The sequence below is a fragment of the Dipodomys spectabilis genome, unplaced genomic scaffold (genome assembly GCF_019054845.1).
Source record: "Dipodomys spectabilis isolate Male_0828 unplaced genomic scaffold, ASM1905484v1 ptg000126l, whole genome shotgun sequence".
In the NCBI taxonomy this organism is placed as follows: Eukaryota; Metazoa; Chordata; class Mammalia; order Rodentia; family Heteromyidae; genus Dipodomys; species Dipodomys spectabilis.
In genome coordinates, this window is record NW_024870803.1 from 995,547 (window position 1) to 1,019,203 (window position 23,657).

The window sequence follows — 23,657 nt, forward strand, 5'->3', positions numbered from 1 at the left end:
GTCACTGAACTGGAGACGTAATATGCCTAGCTTTTGTATGGATCTGTTTGGGAACAACATGTATCATTGCCTTAAATGAATGGACGGCTTCAAAGCAAAAGTTCCTGGGACTTATAGAAATAATTAACCCATCGACCAGTTAATTATTTTGAAGGCAGGCCTTCCTGTGAATGGAAAATTTTAAAAGCAGAATTGCAGTCATCTTTCCAGCACTCACTAATGTCTGGTCAGGTTTTTTCTCTTAAATAAGTGTGTGTGTGTGTGTGTGTGTGTGTGTGTGTGTGTGTGTGTGTGTGTGTGTGTGTTTGCTGGGGAGCGGTTGTGGGGCTTGAGCTTAGGGCCCAGGCATTGTCCCTGAGTTGTCTCCACCCCCCGCCCCCCACTGAACACTAGCACTCTACCACTTGTTTTCTGGTGATTAACTGGAGGTAGGAGTCTCATGGACTTTTCTGCCTTGGCTGGCCTTCAACCACAATCCTGTGATCTTGGCCTACTGAGGAGTTAGGATTCCAGCCGTGAGCCACTGTTGCCCGGCTGTGTGTGTGTGTGTGTGTGTGTGTGTCTGTGTGTGTGTGTGTGTGTGTGTGTGTGTGTGTGTGTGTGTGTGTGGTGACAGATGTGGTAAGATTTCCTCACATGGAAGGCATTCCAGATGACTTTCTCTCCAACTGATCTTCAACCCTAACCCTGACCCTAACTTTCTTAAGTGGTAAAGCTGAGACCGTCTGAAGGGAGGCCTTTGTTCTATTTGTGTCAACCTGCACGTCCCCCTTCTCTTCTTCCTTCAGCAGTTGGGGTTGCATAGTAAAAACAGATGCTAATTAAGAGTTTTAAAGTTACTGTGACAAAGAGCTGTGTTGAACCCCAAGCCTGGTCTCGGTCCTCTGAATGAAAGCCTGATTATTAAAGGGTATTGTTTTAGGCACATTGTGTGCCTAAAGAATACAATAGCCATTATCTAGAAAAGTTACAGTTATGTGTGTAGTGAAGTTGTTTATGAATGCATTACTGTCATAGCTGTCACGAGTAGCTACTGTGTTCCTGTCTACCTCTGGGTAAAAGAATGTAAGAGCACATCAGAGTGGGAGTTTTTGCTGGTCCTACCCCGGTAGGTATCAGCTTGCTGAGGAAGGCTGTGTCCTGACGTCTGGAAGTGCACCTGCCCCAGAGGGGAAGTACACCTGCCCCAGCAGGGAAGTGCACCTGCCCCAGCGGGGAAGTACACCTGCCCCAGCGGGGAAGTACACCTGCCCCAGCGGGGAAGTGCACCTGCCCCAGAGGGGAAGTGCACCTGCCCCAGAGGGGAAGTGCACCTGCCCCAGCGGGGAAGTGCACCTGCCCCAGCGGGGAAGTACACCTGCCCCAGCGGGGAAGTGCACCTGCCCCAGAGGGGAAGTGCACCTGCCCCAGAGGGGAAGTGCACCTGCCCCAGAGGGGAAGTGCACCTGCCCCAGCGGGGAAGTGCACCTGCCCCAGCGGGGAAGTGCACCTGCCCCAGCGGGGAAGTGCACCTGCCCCAGAGGGGAAGTGCACCTGCCCCAGCGGGGAAGTGCACCTGCCCCAGAGGGGAAGTGCACCTGCCCCAGAGGGGAAGTGCACCTGCCCCAGCGGGGAAGTGCACCTGCCCCAGAGGGGAAGTGCACCTGCCCCAGCGGGGAAGTGCACCTGCCCCAGCGGGGAAGTGCACCTGCCCCAGCGGGGAAGTGCACCTGCCCCAGCGGGGAAGTGCACCTGCCCCAGAGGGGAAGTGCACCTGCCCCAGAGGGGAAGTGCACCTGCCCCAGAGGGGAAGTGCACCTGCCCCAGAGGGGAAGTGCACCTGCCCCAGCGGGGAAGTGCACCTGCCCCAGAGGGGAAGTGCACCTGCCCCAGCGGGTAGCGCTCGTTACTCACCTGCCCCAGAGGGGAAGTGCACCTGCCCCAGCGGGGAAGTGCACCTGCCCCAGAGGGGAAGTGCACCTGCCCCAGAGGGGAAGTGCACCTGCCCCAGCGGGTAGCGCTCGTTAGTCACCTGCCCCAGAGGGGAAGTGCACCTGCCCCAGCGGGTAGCGCTCGTTACTCACCTGCCCCAGAGAAGAGAATCACACTTTACTACCGGTTAACTTACTGACAGTGTTTGCTGTGTCCGTCAGTGATTTGACAGTTGCCCCATTACTAATGGACAGGCCTTTTCCACCCTGCCGACCTTTGTGTCCTGAGTCACTCGGTTAACACGTTTTTGCATTGGCTCACTGTTGATCGCAACCCACCTTCCCCACGGTTAATGTCCTATCCCTAACAATGCGCCGACCACCCGTCCACACGTCCTGCTCTTTGCTTTCCTGCCCTCACTTGTTATTACGTTACGCACGGAGGGGACACCCAGCTGGGACACCCAGCTATAAGAACGCAGTCATGCTGGACAGCTAAGCCAGTCTCTGATCCTCAGAGGTGTGGCAGTAGGGCCTGGGGCAGCGCACAGGATGCCCTGGTCCTTTGTAAATGCTTCTTTAAAAAGTCCTGAAACTGCCAGGTGCCGGTGGCTCACGCCTGTCATCCTAGCTACTCAGGAGGCTGAGATCTGAGGATCACAGTTCAAAGCCAGCCACAGCGGGAAAGTCTGTGAGACTCTTATCTCCATTTCCACCAGAAAACTGGAAGGAGCTCAAGTGGTAGAATGCTCGTCTTGAGCTGAAGAGCTGAGAGACAGCGCCCAGGCCCAGAGTTCAAGCCCCATGACTGACCGAAAAAAAAAATCCTGAAACTCTTAACCGCTTGTGCGGCTGTCACTCCATAGTATAGTACTCACCTGCCAAGTATAGGCCATTCCCTGTACTATACACATGCACACACATGCGCGCATGCACACACACACACGCACGCACACACACACGCACACACGGGTTGGGGAAGCAACTCCTCTCCCCTTCTCTTGGAAGTAACCAGGCCAGAGGACATACTCCCCATTTTATGGAAGAACATTAAACATGTTCTTCAGGTCTACGGCTCAGAAGTTTGGAGAAACCATGTGAAAGTCTGGGTGCTGCAGGCTGTCATCCTAGCTACGCAGGAGGCCAAGACCTGGAGGAGCACGGCTTGAGGTCAGTCTAAACAGAAACATGTAAGGGACTCCATCTCCAAACTAACCAGCAAAAATCCAGGTGGGAAGCATGACTCAGGTTTTAGAATATCAGTACAAGAAAATCAAGCAAGTTTGAAAGCCCGGAGTTCAAATCCTAGCACTGATCAAACAAACAAACTGCGAAGAAGGAGAACACTGAAGGGACCCCTGCTGGCCAGGCTTGGCCGATCTGAGCGTCAGGCTAGAGGGCAGTGCTAATTCCTAGCACAATAGCAAACCGGTTTTAGATTCCTATGAATGAACCGAGGGAGGGACACAGGAAGCTTTTCTTCCCTAGAGCGTGCTACAGTTTATAGACAGAAGGAACGGCAGGATCCTCACTCCACCAGTTCGCTGTACTACTGCCAGAAACGGAGAGAAAACACCAAACAAATTCACCTTACCTGCATTCATCAAAGGTATCAGATTCAAGACACACAAAGAAGGGCCAAGGAGACACTCCTCACCGACAGAATCGAAAAGAGCTGGACTGCGCCTTATGTGATCTTGACCGGGGTAGGGAGACAGGAATGAAAGACACTGTCTCTTCACTTTCTTTCACCAGACATCAAGTCCCCCCTTCCCCCCCCCCCCTGCCCCCAGCCCAGCCCGTGACAGGAGAGTCAGTTCTCCTCTGGTTCTCATTCTGCGCTCCCACCTGCCCCCTCCCCCTCCCCCAGCCCCTGACAGGAGAGCCATTTCTCTGGTTCTCATTCTGCGCTCCCGCCTGCCCCCTCCCCCTCCCCCACCCCCAGCCCCTGACAGGAGAGCCATTTCTCCTCTGGTTCTCAGACAGTGCTCCAAGCCCCTGTTCAGGGGTGGGTCGGGAAGCATTACAATTCCATGGGAAGCAAAGTAACATCTGGCAGACAGAGCTGGACATAATTGAGTTTCTGATATGGTTCAGGTTTTGTGTTGAGTCACTGCTGGCCACTGGTGGCATATTATTGTGAAGCTGTGCTTTCAGTGGTTGCTCTAAAAAACACACATGGAATTAGTGCGGAACAGAATATGAATTCACGGTGAATTACAAATATGCAGTGATCCTTAATGTAAGCTTTACATAGGTTCTTAGAATAAAGGATGGGAAAGAAATATGTGAGGTAAAAGTGCTATACAAGTACATAACAGCTGTAATAATATTCTGAGTCGGGCACTGGTAGCTCATGCCTGTAATCCTGGCTGCTACTCAGGAGGCTGAGATCTGAGGATCGTGATTGGAAGCCAGCCTGCACAGAAAAGTCTGAGGGATTCTTATCCCCAATTAACCACAAAAAGCTAGAAATGAAGCTGTGGGTCAAGTGGTAGGTAGAGCACCAGCCTTGAGCACAAAATCTCAGGGTTAGTGCCCAGCCCCAGGACTGACAAAAACAAAGCAATAATGTTGCGCTGACATATTTTATTGGTCAAGGCATGGAGTTGATCTCCTCACAGGCCTTCTTTATCATGTAGTTTCCAAAGAGCGTCTTAGAGTGGGGTCCCTACTCAGAGGCCGCGGCGCCGCCCCAGCTCCCCCCCCCCCCCCCAGTCACACCATCCTGGGGAGAGGCATGGAGCTTCTGCTTGTGTAGACTGGCTGTTAATATCTGCGTTAATATGATAGCACTAGAATATTGATCCTAATAAGACAGTTGACTGTTAAAGTAATTAGGCAATTATCAGTAACCAAAGGAAACAAAATGTACCAATGTATTGTATCAGGTTAAAGGTCAGAATTCAAAAGCTTAAAATGAACAAGAAAAACTGAAAGCCTAGGTCTTAGGTCATCACAGATGAAGTGTTGAAAGTGTATTGAAGACTGTGTAATTCACGCTTCTTTTCATACAAATGAGAAGAATGAAAGCTCAGAGATGGGAAAGGAAATCTCATGATAAACTGCTCCCATCCCAGAACATCTTGTTCCTCTCCGTTCCTTGTGACACCCCATTTCCTGTACAAAAGAGATGGAAGGCAGCTGCACACAAGCCCTGACTAAAGGGGCTTTTCTGACAGTGAGGGCAGAGGCGGCCGCCTGCGTTCATGGAAGGCCCCGTTACCAGTGTGCCCTTGCAACCCTCCTTAGAGTCAGCCAGACTCTCCCCCGACGGGACAACGCGGTGCTGGGAAGGAGCACCTTGGTTGTACGGTGGCTTTCGGGCTCTCCTTGGTCTCTGTCTTTGGCTCTGCATTCCCCTGGTCATTCTCAGATAACCGCTTTCCCGGGCCTCTGCGCTGGGTGGGGGCTGAGGGCTTGGGCATGGAGCGGAAGAGCTGGAGTCCTAACACATGAAACGTCTCTGAGCGGACTCTGGGTGATGGCTGATGCTGCCTCCTCTGGGCTCTGCCGGCGTCCTTACCTTTTGTAGGCCTGAGTCGCAGGTGTTTGTGACAGGACGCTGCCACCTCGGTGACCACTAGACGTGACCGGAAGTGCCTGGGAGGCTTTGGGCTGTTGCTGAGATAAATTTTGTCAGTTAAAAGTCACAAAACTCGCTTGCCTTGCATGCATGAAGCCCTGGGTTCGATTCCTCAGCACCACATAAGCAGCGGGGCTGTGGGCCAGGTGCAGCAAGTCTACAGATGTCTGTCAGGGTCCTGTCCCTGTAAGGGAACCTGGTCTCCCTGTGAATTGGTTCAAGCCTGGGGACCCCTGCAGGTCTCACTTTCTCTGTAACTGGTGAGATTGGGTTTTGTTCACTTAAGCCAGAACTTTCTGGTCATACAAGTGAGCAAACACAAAGAAAGCAGACAACACGTGCTTGGCTTCTTCTGCTCTGCCCCAGGATGGCGCAGTTCCTGAGGCTGACCCTGCTCACCCATCTTCTGTATGAGTTCAGGGAGCAAGGTCACCCACACCTCAGCGTCTCTGTGTGCCCTGGCCGGCCCTGGTGCGCACGCGGGCTCTGCAGCCACTGGTGGGCGCGCCCGGGAAGTTGGAGCAGCCCGGCTTCCTCCAGCAGAGGCCGCTTTGGGGGCAGCTTCTAGAAAAGCCTGTGCTGGCGCACTGAATGCAGAGGAGGCATGGCGTTGGACTTTCTGCTCTCCAGTGGCACGGGAGCTGCTGGGCTGGCTGTGGCCCCGTGGCCACTGTAGGTGTGCGGCACGCGGCGTGGAGATTGAGTGTGTGGCTGGGGAGCATGTGCTGGGTGTACGAGCCGGGGCCTTCAGACAGCCAGAATGTTCCCAAACACAGTGTGTGTGTGTGTCTGTGTGTGTGTATTGGGGGGAAGGGGCGTGGGTGTGAGTGTGCGCATGCGTGTGCGGAGGGTGCGTGTGTGTATGGGGGGAGGGGCGTGGGTGTGTGCATGCATGTGTGCTCAGGGTGCGTTCATGTGTGTGTGTGTGTGTGTGTATATGCAGGGGGGTATGTGTGTGTCTGTATGCGGGGGGAGGGGTGTGTGTGTGCATGCGTGCTCGGAGGGTGCGTGTGTGTGTGTCTGCAGGGGGGGCATGTGTGTGTCTATGCGGGGGGAGGGGTGTGGGTGCGTGTGTGTCTATGCGGGGGGAGGGGTGTGGGTGCGTGTGTCTATGGGGGGGTGTGCGTGCATGTGTGTGTGTAAGCGGGGGGAGGGGTGTGTGTGTCTGTATGCGGGGTGTGGGTGTGTGCGCGCATGCGTGTGCGGAGGGTGCATGTGTGTGTGCGCACATGCGTGTGGGGGGGGGGGGAGGTGAAGCCAGAGTCCCCTGGCTGCTCTCCCGGTGTGGACGCCCTCCTGGTGGAGCAGGAAACCCTAGGCCCCTGAGCTCAGGGCACCAGAATTTTCTTTTTCGGGTGAGGTTACCAGGGCACACTAGGTGGCAGGATGCGGATGTGTCTTTCACTGTCGAGAAGGCAGCATGGCGTGTGCTCAGGAAGCCCGGGCCATCGGCGTAGGCACCGGTGCCCAGCGAGCTCTGGTGTGTGGCTGCCTGTGGTGAGCTGCTGGCAGACCCCTCCGTCCTGTCCCGGGGTCACACAGAGAGGCCGGGCAGGGGAGCTGGGTGCCGCCGGTGCCTCGGGCTCTCTAGCATGGCAGAAGAGCAGCCTCAGGAAGTCTGTATCCATTTCTCAACCAAGTTGCCATTATTATAAAACTTCAGAAGCAAAGTTATAATAGGCAGTCTTGGCTATTTCAGTATGGATAACTGGCATATACAGTTCATAGAGTAATCTAAATAAAGCGATTTTAATTTTCAGTGTACTTGTTTTATAAATACATATAATAGTTAATTCTCTATAAACTCATAATGAATCGCTAGCATATGAAGTTAGAATTGGAATTGTATTTTGTTGATAACTGCCATTTCTTTCTGCTATTTCTATTCGAAGTACCAAGATACGAATATGCAGGGAGTGGTGTATGAGTTGAACAGCTACATAGAGCAGCGTCTGGACACAGGAGGGGACAACCAGCTTCTGCTGTACGAGCTCAGCAGCATCATCAAGATAGGTACGCGCCTCACAGCAGCCCAGCCCGGCCGCCCGGCCGCCGGCACCAGCTCCAGCCTCACAGCAGCCGCCGGCCCCAGCTCCCGCCTCACGGGCAAACCCAAACCCACCGAGAGGCAGCAGAAGTCATTCGCTGCAGAGGACATGTTTGATTATGAAGCTGCCGGAATGATCACACCTAAAGTGCCAAAACGCAAACCTGATGTCTAAACAGAATATACTTATGGCTTTAATTTTCACTGAACATTATTTTATTCAAGTAAATCACTTTTATAAAGGAAATCATTACTTTTAGGGAAAATGAACATATTTGGGTAAGGTGGGCTTATATTTTGAATAGAATGTGGGAAAATTATATCAGAAAAGGACTTTTTGGAAAAGATGTATTTTTAGGACTTGATTTTTTTCCCCCAGAATACTTACTATGACAATTGAGTTTTTGTTCCTTCTTTAACAATAAAAATAGTGATATATGTAATATCTAATGTATTACTTAACCATATGTGGGGTTCTCTTTAGTACCTACTTAACTGTACTCTGTGCCCTTCCACAAGTATGGTATGTAAGAACTCACAAGCTAGTTTCTGTGACTGTCACCATTTACTTGTAAGGAAGCTGTAGAGGCTCAGTATGTCACCCAAAGACACATAGATAAAAAGGATTTAGGTAGGGATTCACATTTAGGAAACCCTTCCAGAACTCTGTTGTTTGTTGCTATTGTATTTACCTTCAGATGACCCTGAAGGTTTTTGTGTGTATGCAGATGTATGCATATGTGCGTGCATGTGTGTACGCGTGTGTGTGCATGTGTGTACATGCTCGTGTGTGTGCGCATGGTGTGTGTGTGTGTGTGTGTGTTTGGCAGTACTGTGGTTTGAGCTCAAGGCCTCAGACATGGCATGCTGGCTCTCTACCACTTGAGTCAGACCCTAGCCCAATGTTGCCTTTTTATTTATTTTTGGATAGCGTCTCATGCTTTCTGCTGGAGTTGGCTTGGGCTGTGATTCCCCCAGTTTCTACGTCACAAGTAGCTGGGCTGCAAGTATGAGCTGCTGCACTCAACTCCTGAGCAGTTCTAGACGAGTTAACTTCTGTTCTCTTCCATGACTACTTGGGTAGCACATGCTACCCATCTTGACTGGTGCTTACTTTAGTTAGTTAGTAGTAGGATCATTATATAAGGCGTATTTTAATACTATAAAACTTAAAAACAAAATTTCCTGATTAAAAATGAGTTCTCCATGCTTGAAGGTTGACAGATGTGTTGTGACACTGTGTTGGCTGATGTGTACGGAGGACCGTGGTGAAAGCCTGTAAAGGGTGTTCCAGTGTGGAACTGAGGAAGGCCATCGATTATCTTGTTACTTATTGAATGACCACTGATTATGTGAGCAAATCTATTCAAAAGGCTCCTGTCTGATTCTCACCTTAAAGAAATTATACATGTTATATTCCTCCACTGAGATCAGTTTTTTCCTCTCTTATTACTTTGGCAGCCACAAAAGCTGATGGATTTGCGCTGTATTTCCTTGGAGAATGTAATAATGTGAGTATCTCTCCTCAAGTTTCTGTGCTCAGATAAGAAATAGCAATAATTGGTCTTTGACAATACTTACTGCATTCCAAATGATAGACATACATAAGTACTTTAAGCTTATTTTTATTTCTTCCTCTTCCTTTCCTCTCCTCCTCCTCCTTTCCTCCTCTTTGCTTTCCTCCCTTTTTCCTTCTCGTCTTAGGGTTGTTATTTTGTTTTTCTTTCATACTCAGGCCTTTGCACTCAACAGGCTCTATTACTTGAATCATGTCCCTGTATTTTGCTTCCATATATGATTAGTACCAGTCAAGCATTGCACAGCACTATTTACAGAGAAGGTCTTGGAATCTGTGTTGTTTTTGCTTTGGCTTGTAGTATCCTGTATCGTGGGTTGCAGTTCTAGGTTTGTGTTGTTTGGCGTTTCAGTACTTTGGGCTGGCGTGCTGTACACAGCCTATGGCCATTTCCAGGCATCATACACAGTTTAATAAAGTAGACGCAGAGGCTGGCAGTGTGTGATTGTGTGGTTGTAGAAGACAGCTCTGTAAGTGCTCTGGGATTGGTTTGCTGGATTCAGATCCCGGAGCGTCTGTCAGTGTCCGTGGCTCGCCATGTCCAGCTGTGGGCTTCCCAGCCCTGCACTTCGGGCCTGTTCTGACACAACATTCCGGTTCGTTCCATCACTGCAGTTGAGAAGGAGTCAGATGATAGCCCAGCATAGTCTTCGTCAATTCATTTCCATTCAGAGCATGAGGCGTATTTATAAATATATTTGCCATTTACTTGTGTTACTTAAATGTTAGGCAGTGTTCTTGAGATTTGGGGATATGTTGGCACAATATAATAGCTTTATCCTTGAGTAATCTAAATATATTATGTTGATGCTATTTAATATATTAATAGAAATGGAGAAAAAGTGTTCAGAGACATCTGATTTTAGTCTTGATTAAACAGTAAATACAAGTAGTAAAATAAATAGTTAAAATATTAAAGTGTATCTATTCATCATGTAAGATACTGGGATATTGGGCATCAGCTCATGTAGGCTTGTTCTAGGTACTGCAGCACCGCAGGGCTTTAGTCTCTGCCCTCCTGAGACTGTGCTACTCCCTGGGGAGAGAGCCCGCATGTACAAGCGCATCTGAAGACAACACAAAGAAACTATTTGCTAAAAGAAGGAACGATCCAAAGAGAGAAAACATAATCACATATGTGTGATGATTGTGAGGGACATAGTGGAAATGTGAGGAATTATAAGGGCACGTTTTTACGAATAAATGTGAACATAGATAAGATGGACAGTTTCAAGGAATATAGACATTGCTGTGTAGGGTAAACCATAGAAAAATATCTAGTTTCCAAGTAACAGGCTGAACACAGTGTTTAGTGATCACCTCTGCAGACAATGTTGACCGAGCAGTGGGATGGTTACTGAGCAGACTGCCTTTGAGCGCCAGCGGGGCTGGGTGGGAGAGGCCGCAGGCAGCCCGGTCCTGTGCCCACATCGTCTACCTACTGCCCACCGGGGCTGTCCCAGAGGGCAGAGAAGGCTTCCAGAAGGACGGAAATGCCCCAGGAAGTAGGTTAGCTTCAAAAACCTTGTGGTTCTGATTCATCACTTGATGACTGTGATTTGGGCAAGACTGGCGAACTTTCTAAACCTTCATCTCCCCTCCTCCATGGCTCGAATGTTGCATCATAAATGCTGTTTATTCGACAAGTATTTGAAGTACCTGCTAGTGTCAGAGGAATATGCTAAGCTGCTCAGCAGGCAAAGATTCTCTTCAGTAAAGAGTTGGCAGCAGTGAGCAGCGAATCACAGGGAGCTCATGGTGCACTGGCCAAGGAGTCTGGAGAGATGGCTCCCCTTGCCCATGGGCACTGGGAGGAAGAAATGGTTTGTCAGGAGCAGTATATTTTGTCATGTGACTGACATAGACGAGGCGCTTTGGAGGTGTTTGTTGGGAAAAATGGTTTCCTGAGACTGAATTTTTGCTTAATTCATTTTTTAGTGTCTTTGTTCTTTTTTATTCATTTACACTTAGCCACACATTCAAAATAACATTTCGCATGTTATCATTTTTGTCTTGGGCTGTCAACCAGAATTTGTTTGTAAAAGTTATAATGTTATGAGTGCCAATTCTTAAACATTAATTCACAGTAGGTCACTAACAAGCCTAAGTTGTGGGACTGATCAGTAAGTCAGTTCAGTAGTGTTTGTTTGTAAACATGAATGGCTGCATGGTTGTAAATCCTCAATCCCGAGCCGAGCTGTGTGGAGACTCCTCACCTGTGCTGCAGGGTGTCCCATGTGGCCTGTGCCCATCCTCGCTCCCAGCCCAGCCTTCCCTAGGTATCCCGCAGGCTCCCCTCCGGCCAGAGTTCCTGCTTTCCGACCATGGCCGCCACGCTCTGTCTATCCTCACAGACTTCCTCTTTTAAGGACACTCATCTCCCCCTTCACATGACTCCCAAACCGTGAAGAAGATGTGTTAGAAAATTCCCTTGCTTGGGCACACGCTGGGAGAGACTAGACAAGCAGAAGAAACCGTCTTTGTCTTCAGTGTGTGTAACGTAAACAGTTGCCTGGAAATATTGCTTCGTTTGCATAGCCTGTTTGTTGTAGTGATTGTGTGAGGTGTCAGGTGCACTGACAATCTGTACAGGCTGGTGTATTTTTAAGAACAGTGTGAAGTTAGCTTCAGGTGAAGGTAGTGGCTGGTCTTGCCTAGGCTACATCTCAGCTTTTCTTACTCTTTAGTGCCACCTAGTGGTTTTAGGGAAACAAACAGGAAGCCGATTTTATATATGTTCTTAAAAATAGTTCTAAAACTGGTCAAGTGAGTGGTTGAGGATAAAAAACGATGTGTGAGAAACAAATACTGTAATGACAGACGACACTAGATCACTTGGCTCGCGGCTGCTGGTCCTCTCTGAAGGGAGCATGGCTGCTGGCACGGTGGCTGCTAGGGTCCATCTTGAGCTTGCTGTGCCTGTACTGCCTTGTCCTCACAGTTAACCCCTTTCTGTGTGGATTCCCCAGCCCGGAGCACTGCCTCATCTGGGGGTCCGCGTGCGGATGGCTGTCAGGCAGGGCTCCGGTGTCCGTCCAGGGCTGCGGCACAAGACACCCATAAAGCACGCTCTCGTCTTCCTCCTAGAGTTTGTGTGTGTTCACACCACCCGGGATGAAGGAGGGCCAGCCCCGGCTCATCCCGGCTGGACCCATCACCCAGGGCACCACCATCTCTGCTTACGTGGCCAAGTCCAGGAAGACGCTGCTCGTGGAGGACATCCTCGGGGTAAAGGACTTCGGATCGTAACTGAAGTATTTCTGAAAAAATGATGTATCATGCCCAATTAGAGTTTAAGCTTTAAAACAAAATACAGTAAGCCTGCCCTATTCACAGGTGTATCACATATGGTTTTGACCAAGCACAGTAGTACATCATACATACATGCATATGTACATCCATGCATGCATACCTACAAATAATAAATTGCAAAATCAGAAGTTTCAGATCCTAATATATGTGTTGTTCCGCTCAGTGGGTACAGAGAAACTCTCAGCCAGTTCCGTGTTACCATCAGTGGTATTTAAGTCATTTTGTGACCTGCTGTTTACCTGTCCTTACTGAAGTTTTGTGAAAATATACTTCCCCCAAAGCAAATGGTGCCCTGAAGCAAGGTAAAAGTGGATGTGCTTAACGTGATACAGTGAAGATTTAGTAGAAACTGGGTGAGTTTATGGAAAACTTGAATCAAGCACCCAGCGTGTTTGCGATAAGGAGTAGATGTCATTTTTGGTGAGCAGTATTCATGCATGCAACAATAATTTTTGAGACAATGATCCAGCCTGCTCCGTGGAATGGCAGATTATGTACGTCTGACCCGTATTCATACAGCAAAGGTAAATGTGAGTAGTTCTAGAGCATTTGCAGCTTTCCCTTGATGGAGGTCTTCTTGGAACCAGACGAAGGGTCTGCTATACAAATAAAAACATATAAGCCGGATGCTTATATTCAGGAAATTGTCTCTTGTACATTCACTAAGAGCTGAATTTGAAGAATTCTTATTTCAGTGCACGTGTCAGTACGGTGAATCGTTAGAATATATGTTATATTCATGTACACACAACAGTTGCCATTTCACATCCTGCTGCATGCACACAAGTGAGCCAGCAGTTGCTGTCCCACCTGAGTCTGTGGACTGACCCATTCTGCCGACCTGGACCCTCTCATGGGGCCGAGGCCCACTGGCCCTCAGTCAGGTGCTGTCCAGTCTTGGAAGACCTCAGTGCTCCCTGTTTCTCTCACCCCACCCATAAGGCTAGCCTGGCACATTCCTACAGTAGCCAGAGTCCAAGAGAGAAGAAGGAAGGCGACTTTTCAAACCTCAGCTTACATCTGACTTACTGTCCTCCCATTAATTGCATGATCACATGACCGGAGTTGGAAGGCTTTACGAAGGGTGGACCTTCAGAGACACTTCCGCAGTGTGTCAATGCCGGTATTGCACTGAGATGCACGGCAAGGTGTTCAGACTTGCAAGGAGTTTTCTCTGTCCATTGCTAACCCTATCTGAAGCCTTTTAAGTGTGTTCTTTAAATTTTTTTTGCCATAATTACATAATTTTGCAATCAGGAACTAGTAACATTGTAGAAAAAATGGAGATGGAACATGCCATATATTCTAACTTGAGAGTGTTCTTTTGTGCATGCAGACTCCTAAAGGCCTGGAAATTACATAGATTTTTTTTTTTTAACTATTCTTTTTTTTTTTTGGGGGTCTGGTCATGGGGCCTGAACTCTGGGCCTGGGTGCTGTCCCTCAGCTCTTCAGCTCAAGGCTAGCGCTCTACCACTTGAGCCACAGCGCCACTTCGGCTTTTTTTCTTTTTTCTTATGTGGTGCTGGGGAATCAAACCCAGGGCCTCATGCATACAAGGCAAGCGCTCTACCACTGGGCCACCTTCCCAGCCCCTTTTTTACTATTCTTGATTCACGGAAAGTACTAATTTGTGGCAGATAGCTTCCTGTAGCCAGTACACATTGAAGAAACAGAAGTGGAGTTTTGATAGTAAGTCAGTCTATTTCTCTATGTTTTCTTTCAGTGATTTTGCTAAGGAATAAAATGATTCAAGTAAAAAAAAATAATTTCTGTTCGTAGAATAAATAACTGATAGTTATCAGACAATCTGAGTGCTTACATGGACCTTGGAGGTTTCAATTAGAATAGTCTTATTAACATACCCTTTTGTGTTACTCTAACCTTGAAAACAGAAAAAGAAGAAATGTTTATAAACAGTTTTTCTCTATGTAGTGTTTGCATTTGGAGTGATTTATATTATCTCATTATGCCTATGAAGCCTGAGGACAGTCTGGCTAGGAAGATAAATGGATAACTGTCAGCTTTTATGATGACTTTATTATTATTACACAAAATGAACATACACATTCATTCATCAGGTTTGTCCTTGTCAAGGATAAAAATAACATGAGAGTAATTGAATATAGGTTTTATATTGCTGACAATAAGCATTTTTAAGTAAGATTTTTATGTAACCATCATCATTTGCTTTTCTTTTGAAAAAGACTGCTCATCATTGATGACAAGTCTCATGCAAATTTCTGAAAGGAATTGGAGCTATAACGTGATTCTGTTACTCTCCTTCTTTCTCTTCATGCAGACAGAGCAAGTTTGTTTGAAAGGGAGGCAGGAGGGTAGCTAGGCCCTTGGTTTGGAGAGGGCCCCACAGAGCCGCCACAGCCCTCCTCACCGGGCAGTTTTATAGCACAGGGTCCCTCCGGGTCTCCTCCCCTGGGCTTTGCTCTGATCGCTTGATGGCTTGGCTCCTCTATGCACCATCTCAACTCTTTCCTTTGGTTGAGCAGATACCCAGTGCATTATAGGAAGTAGAGACATTTGAGCAGAAACTCAGGGCAGCGTCCTGGGCACCATGGGAACAAGAGGTCTCCTGATGGGCCATGTTTATTGTGGCGTGTCCTGTCCAGTGCTTCTTCCTATCTACCTGGCAGTTCCCTTTCCTTTCCATCATGCCCCCCTACTGATTTTGTGTCTCTCACTGAATTTATGCATTTCCCCTTTACCTTTTCAGGATGAACGATTTCCAAGAGGTACTGGGCTGGAATCGGGAACTCGGATCCAGTCTGTTCTGTGTTTGCCGATCGTCACTGCGATTGGTGACTTGATTGGCATCCTTGAGCTGTATCGGCACTGGGGCAAAGAGGCCTTCTGTCTCAGTCATCAGGAGGTGAGCGTCTTTGGCTGTGCTGCGCCCCAGTGCTGCCCGCTAACACTCAGTGACTCATGTATCTTTACAACTCAAAGCTTGCATGACATTGTTTTGATGTGAATACTCATGATTGCCTAGAAAGTGTTCATTTTCCTGAGGCTGATTATAGAGGGAACTGATTAATTAGTAGCATAGCCTTTTTTCTGTAAGAAAATATATGGACAATACACAGTCCAATAAAGCTGTGTGGTGGCTTTGAAGCTCTACATTCTGGCTGTCTTCATGCCTTCTTAAAAACGTCCTTTCTCTAAACCGAGTGTCAAATACTAATATGAAATACCGGCGTCAGTATGCTAGGAATGCAATGCTGCCTTCACTGCTCATGCAAGTGGTGTAGGCTCGTAGATACCAAGCAAATACTAAAATGTCTCACATCCACCTCAGCCAGTTCTTGCATGGCTTGGCCCCACCCGCTGTCTGACCCTCCCCCCGTGCTGTTCCGGCTGTCCCTCATTCCGTGGAGGCCCTGCCCCTCCCTCAGTGTGGGCTTCCTGGCTCTGTCCCTCTCTGTCCTCCTTGGGAGTTGTGCCTTCCCTTGGGGCCCCTGTGCACTTGATGCCCGTGGGTGCTCTGTCCTGCCGCTGCCTCCTCTTACACCACGCACGGCACTTGGCCTCAGTGTGGCTCTCCCCCACAACACACAGAAAGGGGCCCCAGTGTGTGGCCGTGGCGCTTACTGCTCTGCCTGCAGCACTTGGAGTGGTGCCTAGTTCCTAGCCGATACATGTTAACTGCACAATAAATGGTAAAAGAAGCTGGCTAGTCGCCAAAGCAAGACCTTGTCAGCGAGCGCAAGCATAGGGATTTCATGTCTTAGAAATAACACATCATCTTACAGGCTCCTAGAGCCCTTCTAAATAGACTTTCTGTTAAACTTGAAAGTACTCATTTTATGTTACAACAAGAGCCTTAAGCTCCATTTATTAGTAGGGGAAAGGTAAAAAAAACGAAAAAGCACGTGCATTACTATTTGACACTTAGTGTCCTGCAGATCTCTGAAGCTCAGTGACCTTCATTTTGGGCGATGCTGTGTAACTGATGAATATTTTCCGTGTGTCATATTTGTATGTTTTCTTGCTTTTTTAGGTTGCAACAGCAAATCTCGCCTGGGCTTCAGTCGCCATACATCAGGTGCAGGTGAGTCTCCGGGATGTGTTCACAGCATCTTCCCAAGGAAGAAGAGTTACTCGAGTGCATCACTGGGCATCAGAGTAGAGACCTATTAGCAGGGTCATGCTTTGCTTTCATTTTTACTTTTTATGCTTTTTTAAAAAAATACTACAATTTTTGTGATTTCTAAAATGTTTATTCATTTAATCCTTCCTATTTATTCCCTTACTTCCCGTCTTCAATATATTTCAATCACACACATGTATTTTTTAAGAGCCCTTCTCTCCTCCCCTTTCCATTTCAGCAAAGTCAATGTGACGGGAAGAAAGTGGAGTTGTGGGATAACAGGATGGGGGCCAGGACTTGACGGTCCTCAAGTGTAGGCAGCAGATATGCCAACAGTTTTGAAAGTATCAAGTGCTTGTTCTAGCTCAGGGCTTCATGCTTTCATTCTGCTTTCTTGCCCATTGCTGGGTTGCTACCCTTGGGTCATGCCTCCAGCTCCAAATTTTGTTGGTTAACTGGAGATGGAATCAAGTATATCTTTCTTTTTTTTTGGGTCCGGTCGTGGGGCCTGAACTCTGGACCTGGGTGCTGTCCCTCAGCTCTTCAGCTCAAGGCTAGCACTCTACCACTTGAGCCATAGCACCACTTCCGGTTTTTTTCTTTTTGCTTATGTGGTGCTAAGGAATTGAACCCAGGGCCTCAGGCATGCAAGGCAAGCGCTCTACCACTGAGCCACCTTCCCAGCCCTCAAGTATATCTTTCTACCCAAGTCGACTTTGAACTGTGATCCTCCAAGTCTCAGCCTTCTGGAGCTAGGAGCCACCAGTGCTTGGCTTATAATGTATCAAAAATGTTTTTGGTGATCAGTTGTGGCAGACTGACTATATCTGAATGCCACGTCTAACACGCGGGAGGCCTGGATCCTGCTAGGCTTCTCCATTGCTTCGTGTCTCACCTGTGAAGTTTAAATCCCAAACCTGTGGAGTTTGTAGTTATTAAATGAGGTAATAACAGCAGATGCGTAAGTCAGGGTTTAGCATATTCATGTACTCAACAGATGATAATAGTCATTGAGATTATCACACAAGTCAGGCGGTTGTGCTATTAATGGAAAGAACTTGCATTTTCAAGTAAGTGGAAATCCATATCACTAATAGCCATTACTTTACATGGCAGGTATGCAGAGGTCTTGCCAAACAGACGGAGCTAAATGACTTTCTACTGGATGTATCCAAGTGAGTCTCATTTCTAGGGATATTGAAAACTTTATTGATTAGTTGTTTAAGTTCAGGCCTTGGCAGTGATAGATTGGTCTCCACTGTGGTCAATAACCAAAGATGAATCTTCATTATACAAGTAATTTGGGAAGAATGATTAATTATATTTCAGATTATAGAGTTAGGTCATCACCCATGTTCACTTTATAAGTGAAACATTACTGATACAAATTGCTGACGCTAATTTTTATTTGGACATTGACTTTGTAAATAGCTTGTCTTATAGCAGGGTTGAAGACACTAATTAGCTGTTTTGGTAGAGAATTCTGACAGCATTAGGAGAGGAATTCTTCTGACTTTCCCCCCACAAATGTCCTCTCTACCATTTCCTACCAATATCAATTTTAAATATTACGAAAAGTATTTTAAACTTTTCTGTGTATAGCATCTCAGATATCTCTTTGAGAACATGTTCTATTTCTTCGACTCAGAAAAACTCCTGTGAGCTGGTAACGAAGGCAATTGTAGATGTTCATCAAATTTCAGGTTCATACTGGTTTTGCTTGCCACCAGGACTGACCTTCTGTAAAGCTGATCCTCCTGGCTAAGCATTGCATCGTGAAAATGCACCGGGTCTTGGTAACTTCCCTCCTAGCAGTCACTAAAGAAGCCACACATGTGTGTTCACCCTGGATCCCTGTGAAAGCTGTAACGGTGTCAGCTCCCACATTTCCATGTAGCGGAATTTCATATTATATGCCAGCAAATACTAGACTTCCCATGAATAATTTCTTTTTTTTTCTTTTTTCTTTTTTTTGTCAGTCGTGGGGCTTGAACTGTGGGCCTGAGCACTGTCCCTCAGCTCTTCAGCTCAAGGCGAGCGCTCTACGCTTGAGCACAGCGCCACTTCCGGTTTTCTGGTGGTTTATTGGAGATAAGAGTTTCACGGACTTTCTTGCCCAGGCTGGCTTTGAACCACGATCCTCAGATCTCAGCCTCCTAAGTAGCTAGGATTACAGGCGTGAGCTATTGGCGCCCGGCCCCACGAATAATTTCTTGAGTTGCCAGTTCACATTTTACTTGTTTTTATAAATTAAAAAATAAAGAAATGTAGAGCTGAAGATCTCTTTTGACAACATAAGTCAAAATTCTTCTTTCAAACAAAGAGTCTTCTAGGATGTGTGACTATATTCCTTCAAGGCATATAGAAAGCAAAGCTGCGAATCTCTAGCCAGTGTACTTTGTTTACTTTGCAAGTGTCCCAGAGTGGGCTGAACACCTCAGGCCACCCCGAGCCCTCCTGCTTCTCTCCTGCTTCTCCCGGCTTCCTTACATGGTGCCTTCAGTGTGCTGTGCCCTGAAGGATGCTCTCAGTCTCCGTAATTTCAAGCTAAAAATTACCCTTAAAAATTAATTGTTCATTATTGTTAGTTTCCTTAAGTGTGAGAACACTGCTAAGTTTATGTAAGCCTAAACTGAAAGCTTTACATAGCCAGTAGAACCATATTGAATGCTTTTTTACATCTTCTTGTAATATACATGGCTGTTACTTCATTTTTTGGTGACATTTATAATAATAGCAATAATAATATGTTTAATTTACATAGTCATTAGTCACATCATTACTTGTATCTGACAGTACTTCTCAAATGAATTGCACTTTTACAATAAAACTGCTTTTTAACTCTTTCCAATTTTTCATTTCAATCCAATTGGTCAAGATATGTTATATTCATAAACTACTTTGGCAAATGGCCTTTGTACAATCACTTAAAAAAAACCCAGAACTCTAGCTTCCCCAAAACCCGCCCTCCCTCAAATTGATTAAATAAGTATTGTGGAGCCAGTTTTAGTTCTGCATTGTGTCATTACATGTTGTGACCTTTGCTCTGTTTTGGTTCTGAGCAATAAAGTACTCATTTAGTAATCACTAAATGCATCCTCTAGAGTAAAGCCCCAATATTAAGGCAATGATAAAATGTTATTTATTTAAGATGATAGTGATTGTTTCCACAAAACGATAAAAATCAGATCATATCTCTGTAGTTGTTTAAATGCAGGCACATATAACTAATACATTCTTGAGTGTGTACTGTGATCTAAGTACTGTTCCTAACCTGGTTCATGTTACTTTCTTTCAGAACATATTTTGATAACATAGTTGCAATAGATTCTCTACTTGAACACATAATGGTAAGTTGCCTTTTGTCGTGAAAATAATTTATTTAATCTTAAATTCCATGGTCCTCATTATGGTGGAACATCCCATATGAATTAGACAAACCCTTCTAGACGTTACGACAATGTGATACCTACCAGTCTACTGCCTTCTATTTGTAATTTCTGTTGAGATTCTCGGGGAAAGGAAGTTTGAGTAACCATATCCCAATTTTCATATAAAACAGCTTACTTTGAAAAGACTTGTGGTTTATCTTTATATCCTCCAAGCCACCTTGGACGTAGATGTTATATTAGGGATCTGCCGTTGATTCTTCTGATCTTCAAGTTCATTCTATTTCGTTTTAGTCTCAACTGTTCTCTCGCGGAGGGTTGGCGGGCACTTTGAGCAGAAAGCCACAGGAAGGTGTAGAACTCCAGCCGTCCTCCTTGTGACTTTGCTTTTGTCTTGAATCCTTTCGCATGGACACGGTGCTTGGAACGCTGTCCGCTCTGACAAAGGCTCTTTTCCTTCCCATTGTTCTAGTCCACTTCAAAATAGAGTAATCTTCAAGAGGTCTCCTCAGTGGAGGCTGCAACTACAGCCCTCACCCACCAAGGTTCCGGCTCCTGTGACAGTGCGGCAGTGCGGTGCTAGAGGGACAGTCCCCAGGGCCCGGGAGCTCATCTGCAGTGCTCGAGACGTCCTGTTCAGGACGAACCACTTCACTGCAGTGTCAGAGCCCAGCTAGGGGAAGTGGCCACCAAGGCTCTAGAGATGACCACGATTGCTGCTCTGGAGATAAATGTTTTACCCACTCCAGAGGCCTTTCAAAACATTCACACCCCACTTCCCCCGGTCTCTAGCTTAGTGCGCTTTCCCCAAAGCACATACTTCTCTTGCGTCCTCAGACTTAAAGTTCACATGTCTCTGGCATGAGTGAGGGGCCTGCTCACGGGGTGGAGCAGATGGTGCCACTTCCTGGAAGCACTCTTCCTGCTTGGCTTCTCATCCCCCTACTATCCTCCCATGTGGGCCAGGGCCTCCAGAAAGCTGCTCGGGCCTGAGGAGTTTTCCGGCCCTGTGCTCAGCGCCTTCACAGCTCTGAATGTGGCAGCAGTCTCAGTGGGTGTGGGTTGATTCACTCATGTTGTCTCCCCTACTAGGCTGTGAGCTCAGTGACACCAGAGACAGTCGGGGGGGTTGCTCACTGGCATCTGCTTTATAATTCCCATCACCACATATGAGGGAAAGGAACATTAGATACTCAGGAAATATGATAGCACAAATGGTGAATGGGAACATGGAGGGCCAGCCCCCATGGACAGAACTGTTACATGTAGCCAGGCGCCAGTGGCTCACGCCTATAATCCTAGCTACTCAAAGCCAGCTTGGGCAGGAAAGTCTGTGAGATTCTTATCTCCAGTAAACCACCACAAAATCGGAAGTGGCACTATGGCTCCAATGGTAGAGTGCTAGCCTTGAGCTAAAGAGCTCAGGACAGTTCCCAGGCCTGGAGGTCAAGCCCTATGACTGATAGAAAAAAAACAACAACGAAGAAAGGTTATATCCACCTATAAGTTAATTTTACACGTGATTTCCTACTCTTCGCCTGCCCACATGGTGACCGTGCTGCTTTTGCATAAATTTTGTCATGGCTGTTCTCCTCCAAGAATTAGTTCTTGTCCTCTGAGGAATAATTTCACAGCTCTGATCTGGATGTCTGAAGTTAACTCTAGTAGAGCATTTATGTAAGCACAGTCCAATACAGACAGTTAGATATGTTAAGCATTAAAGAAATATTTGTTCTAGAAAATGGATGAACAAATTAGGTAGGCGAAATGAGTTCACAGTTAACCATTTAAAAGTAGGGAAGTACATTTGTTAGAAAGGTGTGGACTATAAAAATGGCTAGTAGCAGTTCTAATTACTAGCTCTGTAATAGTGAGATGTAGCTTACCTCCTGGTACACATCAATATATAAATGTATTTACCACATGGTAAATACCTAGAGATCATTATGATGATTGTCTGACACTACAGCATATAAAATCAACACAGTTATCAAACTATGTCTCCTTAGAGGTTATAGCGTATATTTTTCACAGTTGCTATTCCCAGACACCCAAGTAGCCAGGACGCTGCTGGCCTTGCTGTGGATACAAGCTCAGACTGAGGTTCTAGAAGTCCTGAGTGCTCAGTAGATGAAGGGCTCTTAGGAAGTGAGGCTGTTCAGAATGCTGCTTAGCAACAGAGACACATTTCAACATGCAGCACAAACTGTGCATGCATGCCCGCTCTTCACACATCCTTGTCAGTATATGCTAGCATTAGCACATGATTTGTACATAATACATGTCACATTTTATTTATATGTATATGCTTACAATGCTCATGTCCTACCTGGTTCAGGTATAGAAGAGCTGAAATTATTGGACACAGATTCACCTGTAAATGCCTTGAATTTCTCACTGCTTGCTCCTGTTCTCTCATTTGTCTTTAGATATATGCAAAAAACCTGGTGAACGCCGACCGCTGTGCCCTTTTCCAGGTGGACCATAAAAACAAGGAGTTATATTCAGACCTTTTTGATATTGGAGAGGAAAAGGAAGGGAAACCCATCTTCAAGAAGACCAAAGAGATAAGGTACAGCTGGCGTGCAGTGTCCTAGCTCTGTCACAGAGGCGCAGGTGTTGCTACCCACTTTTCTGTGCCTATCCGCAGGTGTGCTGACAATGCTTGTCATACTGTGATATCATTCCCACCAGGACCCGCCTCCTGAAGGTAGTGCTTCTGGGAATGACATTGCAGTGCCCGCGAAACCGCGCCCAGGAAGCGTTAGCCTCACTCCTGGAAACGCCGTCTTCCGGAGGCGGTCCTTTTGGAAATCATGTTGGAAAAACTTACTAGTGCTCCCAGGTAGGTAAAGGTGCACTCCGCCTGGAGTCTGCAGGTTTTCCCATGTTTGGGAGCAAGGGTGAATTGAACCAGTTTGGCCCCGGCCTCTTCCCAGCCTGGATGGCTGCCTCAGGGTCCGAGCACAGAGGAAATGCATCTAGTGCGTTCCCTGACTGAAGCACATTGTAGCTGACTCGCCAGTGGGTGGAGTCAACATGCAGTGTGTTGCACCTTAAAACAAGTCTCTGCTCTGCCAGTGGCCTCTGTTGTCTCTTGATGAGACAGATGGGGCACACTTGTCCGTAGAGGCACGGTGGCGCAGTGCTGGAAACCTGCAAGGAGCACTATCGACGTACAGATCCGCTGAGCGTCCTCAGCCAGAACTCCTCTGAAATACCTGCTTTCTTCTTCCTACTTGTCTCGTTTACTCTGCTACATGCACTATATAAAGATTTCTAGTTCAATGCTCCCACACCAAGAATTCCCGCCGAACGTGAGGGCCTGTGCTGTAGTCCTGTCTGTTCACAGAGCTGAGGTCCGGAAGGCCTGGTCTTCTTACTGAACGTGATAGCCTGTACTGAAATCCTGACTCTTTACAAAGCTGAGGTCCAGAGGACCTGGTTTGGAACCCACTCATGCAAACAGTTCCCCAAACCTCAGTCCACTGATATAGAAGGGCATGGTGGTGTGTGCCTGCCATCCCCACTAGGCAGGAGACTAGGTCCAAGATGATCTAATTCCAGGCCAGCTTAGGGATCTGCAAGACCTCATGTCAACAGCAAAAGCTGGGCATGATGCTGTGTGCCTGTCAGCCCCGCAGTGACAGGTCACGTGAATAGGAAGACCAGAGTCCAGGCCGGCCTGAGCAAACAGCAAGATCCCAGCTCCGAAGGGCTGGGGTATGGCTCA

The 23,657-nt window shown here is 47.2% G+C and overlaps 1 protein-coding gene across 1 annotated transcript in view; it reads left to right on the forward strand.

Annotated features, from left to right (window-relative positions):
* Window positions 1-23,657, forward strand: part of Pde10a (phosphodiesterase 10A) — a 151,982-nt gene that overhangs the window by 100,820 nt on the left and 27,505 nt on the right. Inside the window, exons 4-11 of the mRNA XM_042689752.1 lie at window positions 7,389-7,509; window positions 9,005-9,054; window positions 12,207-12,347; window positions 15,162-15,317; window positions 16,446-16,496; window positions 17,652-17,710; window positions 19,834-19,885; window positions 22,354-22,496. Coding sequence (XP_042545686.1) covers window positions 7,389-7,509; window positions 9,005-9,054; window positions 12,207-12,347; window positions 15,162-15,317; window positions 16,446-16,496; window positions 17,652-17,710; window positions 19,834-19,885; window positions 22,354-22,496 — 773 coding nt within the window. The remainder of the gene's footprint in view (window positions 1-7,388; window positions 7,510-9,004; window positions 9,055-12,206; window positions 12,348-15,161; window positions 15,318-16,445; window positions 16,497-17,651; window positions 17,711-19,833; window positions 19,886-22,353; window positions 22,497-23,657) is intronic.